Source organism: Haliotis asinina, chromosome 14 (assembly GCF_037392515.1).
Source record: "Haliotis asinina isolate JCU_RB_2024 chromosome 14, JCU_Hal_asi_v2, whole genome shotgun sequence".
NCBI classification, from domain to species: domain Eukaryota; kingdom Metazoa; phylum Mollusca; class Gastropoda; order Lepetellida; family Haliotidae; genus Haliotis; species Haliotis asinina.
The window spans coordinates 39,571,367-39,588,703 of record NC_090293.1 but is presented as its reverse complement, the minus strand read 5'-3'; the positions used below and the strand labels follow the sequence as shown (position 1 = coordinate 39,588,703).

Here is a 17,337-nt window from a genome sequence, read left to right as displayed (position 1 = left end):
TCAGAATCTTGTTGGATTGGCGAGATGAGGGTGACAGCAGAGGTACACAGGCGGTACTGGAGAACTCTAGTTCCAGTGACTTTTGCAAGCGACCCCTATCATGGTGGAAGGTGCAGATGCCCATGCACTGCTTGTGTTTGAGCTGAATTCATGTGATTTAGTTTCTGCAATGAATTGATCATAACCCCCCACCTCACCCCCTTCCCCTACCCTACCAATCATGTGTGTTTTCTTTATCATAAAAAGTGTTCCTTGGATTCTTTTGTGTAGCATATTTCAGGCCCATGTGATTTCTTAAGCATCATTCTCTTCTCAGGCGATACTGATGTGTCACCATTCACAAGTAATATAGTGAAAGAAACATACATGCTTCAGATTCAGATTTTATTGATATTTTTCACACATTATGTACATAAATAATGTACGTTTTCCACTTAGATAACACTGTTTGGAAGGACAACCAAATGGCAGTGATGCAATTTACAACCATGTATGACAGGTGATGGAATGACAAAACACAAAGTAAGGCACATCACATTTGAAATCGTTGCCATTTCAGATAATTTTCAGATATACAGCAAAAACTACATTAGTCATGAGACTTCTTTACTAGTTGGAAGATAAAATACATAACAAATACTTAACAATGTCGTCTTGGACTACTGGGATGCACAACAGTTGTACGACTGCTGCCATCACCACACATTGCCTGCATGCATTGTCTCCCTTGTAAACAAATAAATGAAAATAGAGAAACAGAAACCAGGTTACAGTGACAATAAAAGCACTATGATTATATAACAATACAGTACAGTCTGACTGGTGCACCTCATCATTTCACAGAAACTGACTTATACTCTTTGGGCAAGATGTGTGAGTCAAAGATTGTTTGAAACCTGAAAACATGAACAACAAGCTAAATACACACAACAGAAGACATTTTCAGATGATGTGATGATGAAAGTTTGACTCAAAAATCATGCATGACTATAAACACTACAAGGCCAAACAACAGAGCAATGGTGATATCAGAGGAGCTTTGGGGCTGGTATTTTTGGGCTGCCACCACTAATCAGAATACTGTCTAAAAGTCCTTCACAGGTTCAGTTTTCAGCTTGACATTTGGTTGAATGTTCTAACATATATGTACTCACAATCGAAAGTAACTGTCTGACAAATGTTTGCATTTTGAGTGTATTTATCAACAAACCATGTTGCATGCGTTTTCTCATGCATAATGCTGATCTTAAATCTATCAGGAAAACATCATGAGATTGAGAGTAGCTCAGTGGTCAAAATTTACATTTTCATAGAGGAGCATCAAAGAGGTACAGTTAGCATAGCTGTGATAGGGGATATGTTCATGCCAGTGAGAACAGCTGATATCAGAAGCTACACTGAGGTCAGTAACAAAAATGATTTGAGATTAACTGTGCTGATCTAAAACATAAAACTGTAGAGTAAAAACTGGTATAATCCACATACTAGTTAGAAAGGCCACATGTCAGCAGAAGCATCAAGAATAAATGTGAGCAAATCCACTCACATAAACTCCTAGTTTGAATCTCAAAATAGTTACCAAGACAAATGCTTAAAAAATTATGTCTTTAAAAATCTGTCACAAACACACATCATGAATAATACACAAAATATTCAGAATCTTGACTCAACTATTTCTAGTAAAAAGGACAAAGAAAATGTTGAGCCTGACTTTATTAAGTCCAATCTTGTTGAGGTCATCAACATACACTATACATCAACAACATGTAACAGTAGGATAAATAGGTTTTCTTCATATACATAACATTTAAAATGTTTGTAAACAAAGTATAAACTTGACAGCAATGGATATCTATTTACAAAACATTCACAACATAAAACTGTAGCTCTTCAGATGGATAAGACCTATGATCTTCCATGCACCAAAATAAATAGGTACTGTAAATTATGAAATGAAAACTTTATGTAGAAAATGCATGGGTTCCTTGTGTACATCAAGACTGTGACATGTTTGTATCTCCACAACATTGAAGTATCTTGTTATGTTATGGTCAGTGCACATGACTGGAAAAAAATGATGCATGTAACATAGCTTACAATAACCACTGTGATGGAGAGCTGGGCTGTGACAGAGCTTCTCATGTTCCCCACATACAGTTATAACAGTTGTCCATGGTAATCTTGACAGTTAATAGTAATACTGCAAGCAAGACACAGCTTAGTTACTTGTCAAAGTGTCCTACAGCTTATTTGTATAACACTTGATAAATCTTTGTAGGATATGTGATTTTGAATATGATTGTTTTTGATTGGAGTTAAACTTAACTGTTTCATATATAGTCTATGTGGATAACAAATGTTATGTACTCAGATTATTACCATAATAATTCAACTTCTTTCCTAAAATAGTTCATCATTTTAATGATACCTTTTGGGCCCTGACTATCATAATCATATCAATCTGCTGATCCATGAATTTCACTATGTACAGTACATGGTTTAAATTTATCAATACTGTCAAAAACATGAACACATTCGACTTATTAGCTAATTATTGTATCACACACAATGCAGAAATCCAGCCTCAGTCAGTTGCCTCTCTCAAAGTCCGTAATTCTACACATTAATTAAGACCACTCCTAACACTACAGCACCCCCTTCAAGCAAGTACTTACCTTACACTACTGTCCCAACTCTCAGATGAATAAACTCCTCTCACTAACGTATTCCCATCAAGCGAGTACCGTCCTTACACTATTCTCCCTCATGTGAGTACCCTCCTTGCACTAGACTATCATGAACTTACGTCAATACACTGCAGCTGGACTGGTGTAAATTCTCAAATTGTGAACTTATGCCAGTACAATGCAGTTAGACTGGTGTAAATTCTCACATCATGCTGATCTGGCCAGCTTGAGGATGTTCACAAGTCCAGTGACCCTAGAGATAATGAACAGGGTTATGAAAATGACCAAAGACTTTCATGCCAAATTTCGAACACAGCACTAGAGCAGAAACATTAAATAAATATAAAACATTGATCAACTAGAACAAAATGTACAATCAAACTTTGAAAAAGGCTATAAACGGATAATATTGCAGTTCAGCATTGATGTTATTATCTCAGAACATATGTGTTGGGAGTGTTTCAAATGATAAAATGGCAGTAAAATGGTGAAATGTATTTCAAAATGCATGTTAAGAGATCAAAACGAAATACTTTAAGGAATTAAATGGCATAGCATTATGGCCATCCAGTTAGGTCTGAGCAGCAGACAGTGTGCGATTTGGTGTGGTTAGACTGAGCAGCGTTGCGGTCAGTGTTCCTGGTGATGGTGACCGCATCCCAGCAACTGGACTAGAGGTGTACACACATGTCCCATGGTAGGAGGCCCCGTGCAGACCAGCAAACACTGCAACACAGGGTCATGAAACAATCACCTCTGTTCTTCATCAGCATGTCACAGGTTCACAATCAGAAAAGGTTATCAACTGCATGTGTTTCAATCACTCTCCAGCTATCTGTTGTACAATTTAAACCTGCTTATCAGTTTATGTGGAATATTCTATTTGCAGAATTATTATCATTTGTATATCTGTACTCTTAATGTACATTTTGTACAACTTGCTTGACCTTGAATCATTGCCTAACAGCAACACATCAAACCCGCACAGTATACTTAATACAACAAAACATCTGGAAAACAGCAATCTCAAGACAGTACTACTTTCATGATTTACATTACAAAAATGGTACGATTGTAAGAATTATTTATCAAAACCATCCGACACTGTGCTCTCAGCAGTTTTACTTCTTTCTCTAAGTACATATCTTTAAACTGTAGCAAGTGTTGTCGGTCATGATCAGTGTCAATAAAAAAAATTACCCCGCTACCTAGGCTGATCCTAGGACAAGGCGCTACCTGAACTGCTGGAGGAGCCTGATGATGCTACAGGTGATCCCACTGCTGCCATAGCAACATGGGGGCTCATGTCAATGTTGAGGTCATTTGCAAGATCATCATCCCACAGTCCATGCTGCAACACAAACAACTCAGCTGAATCTCACACAGAATGGACATTTGGACCAGGATACACATTTGATTAAAGATACACATCTGACTCAAGGTACCCAATCTGACTCAAGGTACCCAATCTGACTCAAGGTACACATCTGACTCAAGGTACCCAGTCTGACTCAAGGTACCCAGTCTGACTCAAGGTACCCAATCTGACTCAAGGTACACATCTGACTCAAGGTACCCAATCTGACTCAAGGTACATGTCTGACTCAAGGTACCCAATCTGACTCAAGGTACCCAAGCTGACTCAAGGTACACATCTGACTCAAGGTACCCAATCTGACTCAAGGTACCCAATCTGACTCAAGGTACATGTCTGACTCAAGGTACCCAATCTGACTCAAGGTACCCAATCTGACTCAAGGTACCCAATCTGACTCAAAATAAACATCTGACTCAAGATAAACATAACATTACATTAAGAAAGAGTTATGAGGCAAGAACCAGTACTCCTACAATCTACCATTCTATCTAGAACAGAAAAGCAGGCAACAAACCATGCTACAAATAAGGATCTCCATATCAGAAATGCCCCCTTCAAACCAGTCAGCCTTATCCCCTGGAAATGGTCCCACCATTCTATCACGACCATACCCACTGGACTTGTCTGCAAGAAGCAACATGGATTACCTGCATGGCAAGATCTGACAGAGATGGATCTAGGGTGAAGTTGGAGTCAAGAACATTGAGATCACGAAGTTCTGATGCGAAAAGATCATCAGTTTTGGCTGGTGTGTGTGAGTTGGCAGTGGTGTCTGACGGGGTGCATGGAGATGGTGGTCGAGCTGTTGGTGTGGTTGGCTCCATGTGTAGCCCAGCTTCACCTCGCTCAATCTTCTCAAGCCTCTCTGTGTCACAGAAAAAGAATAAGCATGACGTATCATCATGAAGTGTAGAACAAAATGATACTTGATTCTTTATTTCGTATACGAACATAAACACAAATTATTTGTTGACTCACCCGGGTATGCCATGCTGCTGTGTAAAGCGACTGGGTCCTTCTTGCTCCCTTTGGCTATTTCTTCCTCCATCTTGTCTTTCTTGGCTGGATTGAGAGCCCACAGACATCCCTTTTTGGCATTACTGCTCAGTTTGGGATTGTCTACTTTCTCAAAACACTTGTTCAGAGAAAGATTGTGCCGTACAGAATTCTGAAAATTTTGCATAAGCAGCACCATATTGTTATAAAAACAAAATTGTACCAATTTTCTTAGTATCTTCTTACAAAGCTAAAAATTATCAAGGCAGATGTCTTACAAAAGCAACAATATCCTCACACTTCAACAAGGCCTACACTACACACCTTCCTGACAACCTCCAAAACTAGTCTTTCAATACACACCTTCCTGACAATTTCCAAAACTAGTCCTTCAATACACACTTACCTCACACCTTCAAAACCAGCGCTTCAATACAATTTGTCCTCACACCTCCAAAACTAGTCCTTCAATACACACCGTCCTCACACCTCGAAACCTAGTCCTTCAATACACACCGTCCTCACATCTCCAAAACTAGTCCTTCAATACACACCTACCTCACACCTCCAAAACTAGTCCTTCAATACACACCGTCCTCACATCTCCAAAACTAGCCCTTCAATACACCCCTATCTCACACCTCCAAAACTAGTCCTTCAATACACACCTACCCAACATGTCCAAAACTAACCCTTCAATACACACCTACCTCACACCTCCAAAACTAGTCCTTCAATACACACCGTCCTCACATCTCCAAAACTAGCCCTTCAATACACCCCTATCTCACACCTCCAAAACTAGTCCTTCAATACACACCTACCCAACATGTCCAAAACTAACCCTTCAATACACACCTACCTCACACCTACAAAACTAGGCCTTCAAGACACACCGTCCTCACACTTCAAAATCTAGTCCTTCAAAACACACCGTCCTCACACCTCCAAAACTAGTCCTTTGAAACACCCTGTCCTCACACCTCGAAAACTAGTACTTCAATACACACCTACCTCACACCTCCAAAACTAGTCCTTTGAAACACACCGTCCTCACGACTCCAAAACTAGCCCTTCAATACACCCCTATCTCACACCTCCAAAACTAGTCCTTCAATACACACCTACCCAACATGTCCAAAACTAACCCTTCAATACACACCTACCTCACACCTACAAAACTAGGCCTTCAAGACACACCGTCCTCACACTTCAAAATCTAGTCCTTCAAAACACACCGTCCTCACACCTCCAAAACTAGTCCTTTGAAACACCCTGTCCTCACACCTCGAAAACTAGTACTTCAATACACATCGTCCTCACACCTCCAAAACTAGTCCTTTGAAACACACCATCCTCACACCTCCAAAACTAGTCCTTCAATACGCACCATCCTCATACCTACAAAACTAGTCTTTCAATACACACCGCCCTTACACCTCCAAAACTAGTCCTTCAATACACAACTACCCAACACGTCCAAAACTAACCCTTCAAAACACATCCTCATCAAACCTCAAAAACTTTCCCACACATCCAAACCTAATCCTTCAATACATACATTGTTCAACATGCATATATCAGAGTGACTTTCGTCACAATCCCGCATCTATCTTGGATCAGTTTGGGCTAAGACAGTCTGCTATTTCTATATAATGAATGCATCGCTGTTTCAGAGCTAAATCATTTTGAAAACCTTGGCTCAGGCCACTCCTAGATAGATCATCAGCTCAATGAATAAGACCAGTGGAAATTACATACCTTCCAACCATCGGGAGCAGTCTTGAAATATGGAAAATTTTCCCTGAAAGATACGCGAAAAACAAACTGAATATACATTGAATTGCACATTTGAACTTATATATGATTGTAGTATAATATTACATTTGATATATAGAAGATAGTCTTATTGGCAGGATAAAGTCACAGGTGAAATTGTTTTCCAATGTTAAGATATCATCACTTGAAGCTTCACATCAGATGAGTTGCACAGACCTAAAACTGAAAGAATATTTTTACCCAATGAGTAATCAAGTTGACCTTATTCCATTCAGAGAAATCAACATCTCCAGTAAACGAATGTGTTTACAGTAGTGCATGTGCCATTTTCTCAATAAAATCTTGATTAATTCTACATTTGCAATGAGCATGAAGCATTCCTGCACTGAGAGGGGGGACGGGAGATCAGGGAAGAGAAATCAAACTGGAAGGGTTACTTTTGTCAGATGAATTTGGAGTACAATCTCCAACCCATATTTCTGTGTGTCCAGCAAAGTGCCTCTGACACATGCCACAGAGATGTGATGATTTGTCACATCTTGGATAGTCCATTCAATATAGAGTACATATTTCTTAGCTCTTTTAGTTTTTCGGAGTCTACAGTTGATAGAATGTTTCAGCTTCACTGTCAAAATATCCTTGATCGTGTATGCTTTAGCTTCACTGTCAAAATAACCTTGAATGTGTATGCTTTAACTTCACTGTCAAAATAACCTTGAACATGTATGCTTTAACTTCACTGTCAAAATAACCTTGAACGTGTATGCTTTAGCTTCACTGTCAAAATATCCTTGAACATGTAAGGCTACATAAAAGTAATTAAATGTTTCTTGGACACATTTTTTTCAAAAGTGACAATGGCAGCATGACTTTTTCAAAAAAATTTCATAGAAAAAATGTGATGAGGTGGAACATAATTTGATTTTTTTGCTCTCAGCTTGGAAAGTTTAGCACATGTTATTGAGTTATTCTTACAGACATTCATTCTTACAGACACTCATTCTCTTAGTGGACAAATGGATGATTGGGATGCAGCATAGTCAAAATTATTTTTTCAATATGGAAATAAAAAATTTTTATGTGCACAAATAAAAGTGACATGCCAATGCCCAAGAAACATGCAAGTTCATATGTAACCAAAAAATCAAACATAATTAAACAGAGTTATCACTTATTCGTGATATATAAAATGCATTGCTGATTAAGAAATGTTTTTCTCTTTCTTTTTGATATAACAGGTAGATTATTTACTTGTTTATGTACACAACCAAGATTAGACTACTGCTCACGACCTCAAACTCTGTGCAGGCATACTGTTTCAAGATCTGCGAACCTATTCACTGCACATGCGTTATGAGCGCACTGCAGCATAGCTCTTGAAACCGCTAGGGCAGAAATTAGTGAATCATTTGAACTCGATTTTGCAGGCTTTTTTTCATCACATTTTTCTTGTCAACTGAAAAGGTTGAAATGGCATTTTTGATTTGCTTCAGTAAGTGCATACCGAAAGGTATCAGAATCTGCAAAGTTGTGTTTTACATTGCATGTGACCTGTAACTTTTTTTTATTCAGCCTAACACTATTTTGATTTGTGTAGTGATCCTTTGTTTACATTGGTTTCAAAGACCTTCTGACAGATTTAGTCCTATTTCTGGTACTAAGATTATCAGACCTTTTAATTTGTCGAGCACATTGTCCCATTTCTGGTAGTCCGATTTTCGCAAGTCCCATTTCTGACCATATGCTGTTCACACCGCTTAATTGATAATTCACACTGCTTAATTGATAATTAGCTTAAATGCTAATTGGGCTTCAGTACTCTAATTAAATGGGTTAACTGAATTGATCAATGATACCTTACCAGGACAGATACTAGCAAATGATGAGTACCAAGTATTTGTGTCCGTCATATGCAAATGATGCTAGTGCCAAATCAGGTTTTGCACATGCAGTCGGATCATGTGATCTTCGCATCAAAGTTTCCTTCATTTGCAAGTGTTTGCATTGGCCTCAAGAATCAAAAAAAAAAAAAAAACACTTTTAAGCCACAGTTCTAACAGTACTTTAAATGCCACAATTGTCAAATGAACCTACTGTTGGCATGTCACAAGCGGGCAGATCTGTTATTGAAGACCTGCGAGGTCGTCTACAACAAACTGGCATCACTTCTGATCGCCAAAGGTTGGGTCCACTTGTCACGGGTCCATGTGTGATGTCACAAGCAGAAGACCGCAAATCGTCCTATGTCACCTACATGACAGATTTCTGCCGGCTACATGAACCAGGGCTGAGGTTTAGAGGTCACAGACCATTCGAAATTGGTTGCGGGGGGCCAATCTCCATTCTCGACATCCATATCGTGGGCCACTATTGACACCGTTTCATCAGTATCGATATCTGCTGTGGGCCCAACATCACCTCCGATGGACCCAGAGAGGCTGGATTGGAGTCATCTTTGCCGGTTTGAATCCAGGTTTACCGTAAGAGTCAGGCGTGAATGGTATGCCCAATCTTGTGTACAGGAAGTCGACAGATTTGGGGACGGAAGTTGCATGGAGTGGGGTGCTTTCTGTGGGAACAACCGTTCCCGACTTCTGGTCATTCGTGTTCATGAGCATCAGGCAGTCGATGAGGAGACGACAGTGGTAAATGCTGGGGGCGGCCATACACAATATTGAACTGAGAAATTTCAAATTTTTATTCTTGTGACTTGACATTCCATAAACACATGTTTGGAATGGCAATGTAGCCTAATGGAACTGATTGTGGCACTGTCAGTGTATCGAGTACATCACACAGATCTCAACAATGAAATAACAATTTAACCGTCTTACCATCTCTTGTTCTTTTATAGTGCCCTGAAGAAAGAATGTGAAATTTCTTTTTGGACTCAGTATATTACTTTTTCCTATGTATTTTTTTGTCATGACTGTTTTTCCTATGACTTTTTTCCCCCGAGCTCCAAAACTACTTGGCGGCATCCATGTGGTGCTAGCCTCTCTGTACCCTTCATAAGATTATACCATGCAAGTCAGTGGTACCTGACGATGGTTGTCCTTTCAACCACTCAACATAACCTGGTCCAGTGCAAACCTGCACCATGTTTTCGTGGTCAATCAAGGCAGATGTTTAGTGGAAAATGGAGTCAAAAGACAAAGCCTCTCAAAATCTAACAGCAATGGTAAGACAATCACAGAGGGAAAGTAAGTTACCCTACCACCTCAGGAAAGACTATGTATTATCTAATCCATCTTTGAATGATAAGGAACCAGTAGAAAGTATCAAATCTGTGAACAATGCAGGCAGGAGCAGAAAGTCAGTAGAATCAAGGAAGTCTGTGTTTCACAGCAGAAAGTCTGTAGAACCAAAATCAAAATCGGCTAAAACAAGTGAAAGAACTAACAAAACAGAAAATGAAAAAAAATCATCAATATCTGGCAACATCCCCCAAGGGTCTGCAACTTCTATGACCTCACAGACAAGCAAACAGCAAGGTTTAAAAAACTAAAGAAATTATCTAAACTAGAAGAATTACAAAGATGATTTCAGGAGGGTATACGTTCACAGGAGGAATTATCAGGATTTGATGACATTGACCAAAAGGCACAGGAAGAGACTGAAATGGAAATTCTAAAGACACTGAGAAGGGCTCATGAGAACACAAGGACTAACAAGAACAAATGGGAACCAGGATTGTATGCATGATGAATGTACTAGTGCTGTCCAGCCCATGCAGATGTCTTCTGGTGCACTAGCTACCAGTGCTGTTCACCATCTGAGCAGACATCTTCTGGTGCACTAGCTACCAGTGCTGTTCACCCTGTGTACAGACGTCCTCTGGTGTACCAGCTACCAGTGCTGTTCATCCTCAGTGCAGATGTCTTCTGGTGCACCAGCTACCAGTGCTGTTCATCCCCTGTGCAGACGTCCTCCGGTGTACTGGCTACCAGTGCTGTCCACTACGACATTGAAATCAACACTTCAGAAGCTTCAACTCACTGGGAATCATGATTCCATTCTCCTTACAACAACATGTCATGAATCAGTACACTGATGGAAACTCCAGATTTCATCAGTAGACCAGCAAGCCACTAGGTTTGACATTGAATGCCTTCACTGCAGACAATCTATCCATGTGAGAGTACACATATCCCATAGAGATATGCAGCATAGTGGTAGGATCCAACAACTCAAAGCTGACCTTGGCTATAGAGACTGTACGCTTTGGTCCTTCAGATGATCCTTGTGTTCACACCGACCTTGGCTGAAATGTCCAAGGTCGCTCAATGATGATAGGGCAAATGAAGTATACTTGCATGTTGAACCAGACTTGACTGGGCTTTTAGTATCTCAGTTTGTGTAGAGAGACTTTGGCAACTGGACAGTCTTCCCTGTTTGAATAAACAGCTCATTCACTCCAAGTGAGACAAGATGGCACTGGAAATACTGGACTTTCAGACCACAAGAATTGAGGTGGATGGTGTAAGTCACTATGCAGTCCCACTTTTACCTTCTCATGATGCTACTTGTTTCAAGACAGTGGACTAGTGACCGTCTTGAGGATGTTGCTGATCTCCCTGCTGAAGCAAAGCCTGAGGCTGCAGACTTGTGGCTTAACTTTGGACAGGTTGACCCTAGAGGACTAAAGTGGGCCTACTCTGGGACTGTAAGTCAGATGAACTTACCTACAAACACAATAACGTAGACTACCCCAATTTAACTATAAGAATGGTATGCAAGGCGCTGGTAAACCAATATGACCCCATCGGATATCTGTTACGTTCACTGGACAAGCCAAGGTCACACTACAAGACTTATGGATAAGAGAAACTGGAATGATTCCATTCAAAATGGACAACTTTGTGACAGGTGGCCTGCATGGGAAAGGGAGCTGGGACTCATCCTTCTGACTGCTCTCCCAAGGTGCTACACTACCCATGGGTTCAATCCAGACAATTCAGCTACACAATTACACATCATCTGCATCCAAAACATTATATGGATCAGTTGCTTATTTGCGATCAGAGGATAGACATGTAAGGTTTTATGTCAGCTACATGTCGAGATCCAAGCTTGTAGCGTTGCACAGTTACAAATACTATGTTTAGAGTTGTGCACAGTTCTGACAGGTGCTCAGTTGGCAGAACTGTTGCAGTGTTAAACAACACTGCCAATCTAAGCTACTTACCTATGGAGTGACTCTACTACTGTTCTCACATTATTAAAATCTGAATCTTGGAAGTATAAGGTATTCGTTGGAACCAGGGTAGTTGAAATTCAGACTCTGACATACTTTGCTCGAGGTATGTGAACGCATGGCAAAAGCAAGATGATATCACTCGAGTATTAAAGACCTTGTGGAAGAATATAGATGGAGAAATGGACCTGCCTTCTTCCAGCAGATAGCAGATGAATAGCCTGAACCGCCATCAATGATTTGTGGCAAGCCAGCAGAACTAAAGAAATCTGCAATTTTGTCAACGATTGTGATACAGGCACACACTTCGCTTATCCCGACGTAGTATGACTGGGAGTATTCGCCTCTGATGTAAATGGAGCGCTTGACAGGGCAGCTCTTACAGAGGAAACTAAGACACTGACTCTTGAACATGTTGAGCAAAATGATAGGGCTGTGCAATATAACAGGTTCAGACATGAAAATGATACATTTTCTGATACGCTAGTCAAAAACTGGTATACTGACATGCATTCAAAAAACTGTGTAACATTCAGATATCATAAGATGTTCCCTTTTACACAAATTGTTCTTTTCCTCATGTTATTTGTACCAAATATCATTTACATTTTTAGTTTGTCAGGATTGAAGGTTTTTATTGAAGCTTAATCGAGCAAGTTGATTTTGTTGTGTCTTTGATCTATAAGTCAAGACTCTAGTATAGTAGTTTTTTTTGTTTTAAAAAATCTTGCAATATATTGCGATGCATATCGCAATATATGCATTTGTATCGAAATATGAAAATTCTCAGCAATACTATCTGTATCGTGAGGTACAACAACAATGCTTGTCACAAGACTTTCATTGCCTTAAGTCTCATAAAGAAATACCACACAATAGTAGATTCAACTTGATCTTGAGTACAAGCCAGAACATGACTTGATCCATGTGTTGCAGACTCTGTTGAGCTAAATCCCTGGATTTGAATACCAAGCATCCCACAGATCTTGATCCATGACTATCAGAGATCACAATCAGAAACTCTTCCATACAGTCCAGATAATCTCTTTGCAGAGACCCAGCGTAGATTCTGGGTCCTTCGTGGCAGAGTGGCCATTTGGCCACATCAGCATGAGCCAGTGTTTAAAAGTAACTTTTCAAAGAAGTAGCAAGTGCTTGTTACCTGACTTGAAAATAGGTAGCAAAGTCCTTTAAGTGGTATCAGCATCTTTTCGTATTGCGTAACATATATCAGGCAATCAGCATGATAAGTACCTCTGCATACTGGTATTTATCAAGTTAAAATAATACCTTTACCTGTATTAGTAGATGACAGTTTATCGCCATTTCACTTCAGGAAATGATCCCTGTTTGGCACATATGCACTGAACCAACTTGTTCTCTGTTGCAGTTATGTGAGCAGTGTGTTAAGTGACCATTATTTGCTAAAAAAATGCAAATGCAAATGATACCGATAGCAAGCTCAGTGATCACTGACTTATTGTTGCTTGACTGGAATTTTTACAGGTTTGAAATTTTTCTGTGACCCTTTGGCAATTTTTATGCATATAGGACTCAGGAATTCTTATTCCATAAATCCCTGGGTAATTACCTCTGTGACTGAATATCAGAACCTAACAATTACACTAAAGGGATCCATCTAGGTACTTCTGGCCCTAATAATAAATGGTTTAGTTGTAACCGTCAACATCCCTGGGACTGTCAGCACATTCTTCTAAGGTTTGAACAAATCAGTGCATAATCAGGGTTTTGTGTACAAGGCATATATTTGTTTTAGGTCCATTACATCATATTTTACAACTACAATCATATTTATGTTCCAGAGGATGAATCATGTTCAAACTTCATAATTTTTCAAGTATGGAACATTTATACTTTCGGTGGGATTTATCTATATCTGCACAGAGGTTGATATTCTGCCCCAAGTCTGCAGTAAATGATGGTAAAAATTGAATCACAGGGGCTTGTATTGCTGAAAATAATACGTCCTCGGTCCAACAAGCCTACACCGATATCCATACTCATAAACAAGCCTACACCGATATCCATACACATAAACAAGCCTACACCGATATCCATACACATATAAAGAAGGAATATGTGTATGGATATCGGTGTAGGCTTGTTGGACCAAGGATGTATTATTTTCAGCAATACAAGCCCCTGTTATTTGAATTACAAATTTCCTAAACCCTCAGAATTTGAAAAAAAGGAACTTTAAGCAAGATCCCTTAGCACTATATTTATGCAAATTACACCATTTCAATATGCTACTACAGGACATTCCTAATGCCAGCAAGTACAATGAAAATAAAGTACTGGATGTTCCCAATGGACCCCACTTACTCAAGTCAAAGTAATACATTGCCTTTATTGTAAGGTCCCACTTTCAATTACCCCAGTGCTTCTGACAGTCCCTGAACCACATTATTTTCTAAAGCACTATAAATGAAGCAATTAAGTCTTAATTTTCTTCTGGTTCAGATTTTTCCTTCTCACTTGTAGGCTCCTTTTCAACTACAATGTATTTATGTGTTGCTATCAAAATTAAATTTATTCAGACTATGTGTTAGATATTCAAAGTTTAAACTGGAATTATTACTGTCAATTTCCTGCGAACTTGAGGCCGAATAACACCTGTTAAGCAGGCCTAGATGAATTATTCATGATCATATGTGAATTCATGATCATATGTTAATGGACAAAACAAAAACAAAAAAAAGAACTAACATTTGACAGGAGTTGCAAGAAACAAGATGGAGATTCTAAAAGAATGAAGATATTGTTCTTCCTGACATTTTGACGTGACTGAAGTCATAACATGACTGAGTCAGTTTGTTTTATGCTTGTTTTAGCATTATTCAAGCAATACCACTGAAGGGGACAATAGAAATGGGCTTCACACACACATACTGTACCCATGTGGGGAATCAAACATGGGTATTCAGCGTGACCAGCAAACACTCAAAGCATTAGGCTAACCTGCCTTCTGCCTTTGTGTGTGCACATACCATGGTTGCACACATTTCCCTTTTATGACTGGAAGGCAGTCATAACATATCAGTTCGAATCTGGCTTTTGTGAATATTTAATATTGCATTAAATCATATAAATTCAACATGACAGCACATAACAAGTTTTAGATAACAGGCTATGTACAGATGAATGGCATACTTCACACATATAGATCTTCACTTTACTAGGTTTATACATGAAAAAGATAATGTTTGACCTTGATATACTCACGTCATGAAGTTGTAGATTTCACTGACAGGTAAACTGCCATTCTGACTGTTTTTCAAAGCCAAGGCAATGAGACAACTGTAGGAATAGACTGGTTTGGGGAAAACTTTCTCTGCCGGCTTATTATTGTCCGTGTCTTTTTTAGTATGTGCATTAGTAGATATACAGACGCTTTGTCCAGGTGCGGGGGGCAAGTTAACTGTTATGTGTGTCCGTGGACGGATTCCATTCTGTAGATGGCCAACCAATACAGGCGAGCTTTCTGACGGAGACAGTACATTTTTGTTTTGATTTGAAACTGCAAAACCACTTTGAGTAGTAAACACAGTATTCTGCGATCCTATGGAATCAAGGGATAAGGTTGTTGTTGGGGTACTCGTCACGATCACACTCACATTGTTAAGATTTTCAGTCAACATAGCATCACGTACTGTCTGCGTATGGGCTGGTTGTTGCAGGTGCACTGGAATGGCAGTTTGTGGATTTACAAGAAGATTCGGATCGGTGTTTTCAGTTTCTGATAACTGCTGCAGCTGTGCAAGTGCCGCACTTTGGAGACCTTGAATCCAGTCAAATTCCCCGAATGCGCTCGAAGCTGAAACACCAGTGTCCATTGCATCGAGATCAGGAATTACTGACACCGTGTCTAACTTTGGATCCAAGCCACAATCCTGCCTGTCGGAATTCAGAAACAAACTATCCAGATCATTTCGATCATCCATCATGTCCATTACTGACAAATGGTCAGGGTCATTGTGATTATATATATCCATTTTCAGTAATTCACAGAGAAGCATGTAAGAGAGATGTGGCTGGACAGGAGGGCTGTAGTGTTTTAATAAATCCGATCCTCTCTTACTTGTTTTCCACACATAAGAATTTTCCATACAAGTTGAATGGAAGGTCTCACAAACGGCGAATTTCAGTATTGTGGTATATCAAGTCCTGTTACGTCAATGCTGGGTTCAGGTAATCACAGTAGATGCCCATTTGCCAAGTACAAGAAACGCAGTAGTAAAGTTTCCAGTTGTAGTAAAGTAGTAAAATTCTGTTGGTCAATCTAAGGGACAAAGAAACGTACTACGTTCAAAATACCGTGCGCTGATTGGATGTCGTTTGTCACGAGGTTTGAATTAAGCATCACTGGTTGGCTGTTGTCAAGGCGACATGCCATAACAGGTCCCGTTTTTCTCAGATCGAGCAGGTGCCCGTGCGTGTTTGTACACCGTCCTTATCGTGACAGAGCGAATCAATCTCTTAATACACCGAGTTGTTATTAGTAATGACATTCACGGATACGAAGGAGAGCAGTTCCGATTTTCTTGTTAATAAGATTTAAACATAATATCCATACACAAAAATGTTAAGAAATGGATACTGATGATAATTATGTGGAATGTATTTAATAAATTAATATATATAACAGCATATAGGCTCCATATAGGCTCCCTGCTTCAATGTGATATTTAGTCATGAACAAACAGATAACAACAACAAACCACCACACCACCACCCACCACCAATGAAATACACAGTCAGTTTCTATTCATAAGAGCACACGCTCGATCTACACCAAAAGGTCGAATTTTAGGTTGGTATCCATGTTGAATGCACGCACGCACACACACACACATACACACACACACACACACACGATCATATGTAACAAACTATTATTTTATCTCTTGACATATTGTCATGTATTTTCAGTAATTACATTACAAGTGCAAGAATTGTGAGGTTTATCCTCCATATTTCAAAACAATGGTTGGGTGACATATCCCTGCGTATTGTAGGGCTTGCATAAGACATAAGCATAGGGTTCGTACGACTGACTCCATGAACATTTAAAATAAAGATCCATAATAAAGAAGCCATGCTTACCAGAATTTGTTGTGTGATGTGACAAATGTTGTCACCCTGTCTAATGCATGTATGCTACTTAAGTTCATATCTCTGAGGTTGTGGGGTAGCCAAGAAGCTAAAGCGTTCGCTCGTCACGCAGAACCGAGGTTCGAGTCCCCACATGGGTACAATGTTTGAAGCCCATTTCTGGT

The 17,337-nt window shown here is 39.5% G+C and overlaps 1 protein-coding gene across 2 annotated transcripts; it reads right to left on the bottom strand.

Moving 5' to 3' along the window:
- Window positions 1-370: 370 nt before the first annotated feature.
- On the bottom strand, window positions 371-16,364 carry LOC137261415 (uncharacterized). 2 transcript variants are annotated; one of them, XM_067799161.1, is made up of 6 exons: window positions 15,284-16,364; window positions 6,823-6,865; window positions 5,044-5,233; window positions 4,713-4,930; window positions 3,924-4,038; window positions 371-3,413 (listed from the first exon to the last, which is right to left on the bottom strand). In XM_067799161.1, the coding sequence occupies exons 1-6, from the start codon at window positions 16,165-16,167 to the stop codon at window positions 3,259-3,261; spliced, it is 1,605 nt and encodes a 534-aa protein (XP_067655262.1). In that variant the 5' UTR covers window positions 16,168-16,364; the 3' UTR covers window positions 371-3,258. The 2 variants fall into 2 exon arrangements, with proteins under 2 accessions (XP_067655262.1, XP_067655263.1); XM_067799162.1 differs by having other exon boundaries at window positions 3,888-4,038; window positions 15,284-16,356.
- Between the last annotated feature and the right edge of the window lie 973 nt (window positions 16,365-17,337).

Excerpts from the sequence above, each read along its gene's own strand:
- LOC137261415 (XM_067799161.1), bottom strand. The coding sequence starts at position 16,167 with ATGGAAAATTCTTATGTGTGGAAAACAAGTAAGAGAGGATCGGATTTA. Across the intron at positions 5,234-6,822 it reads CTGCTCCCGATGGTTGGAAG|AATTCTGTACGGCACAATCT; the intron begins GTATGTAATTTC and ends CAAAATTTTCAG. Across the intron at positions 3,414-3,923 it reads AGGCTCCTCCAGCAGTTCAG|TGTTTGCTGGTCTGCACGGG; the intron begins GTAGCGCCTTGT and ends CCTGTGTTGCAG.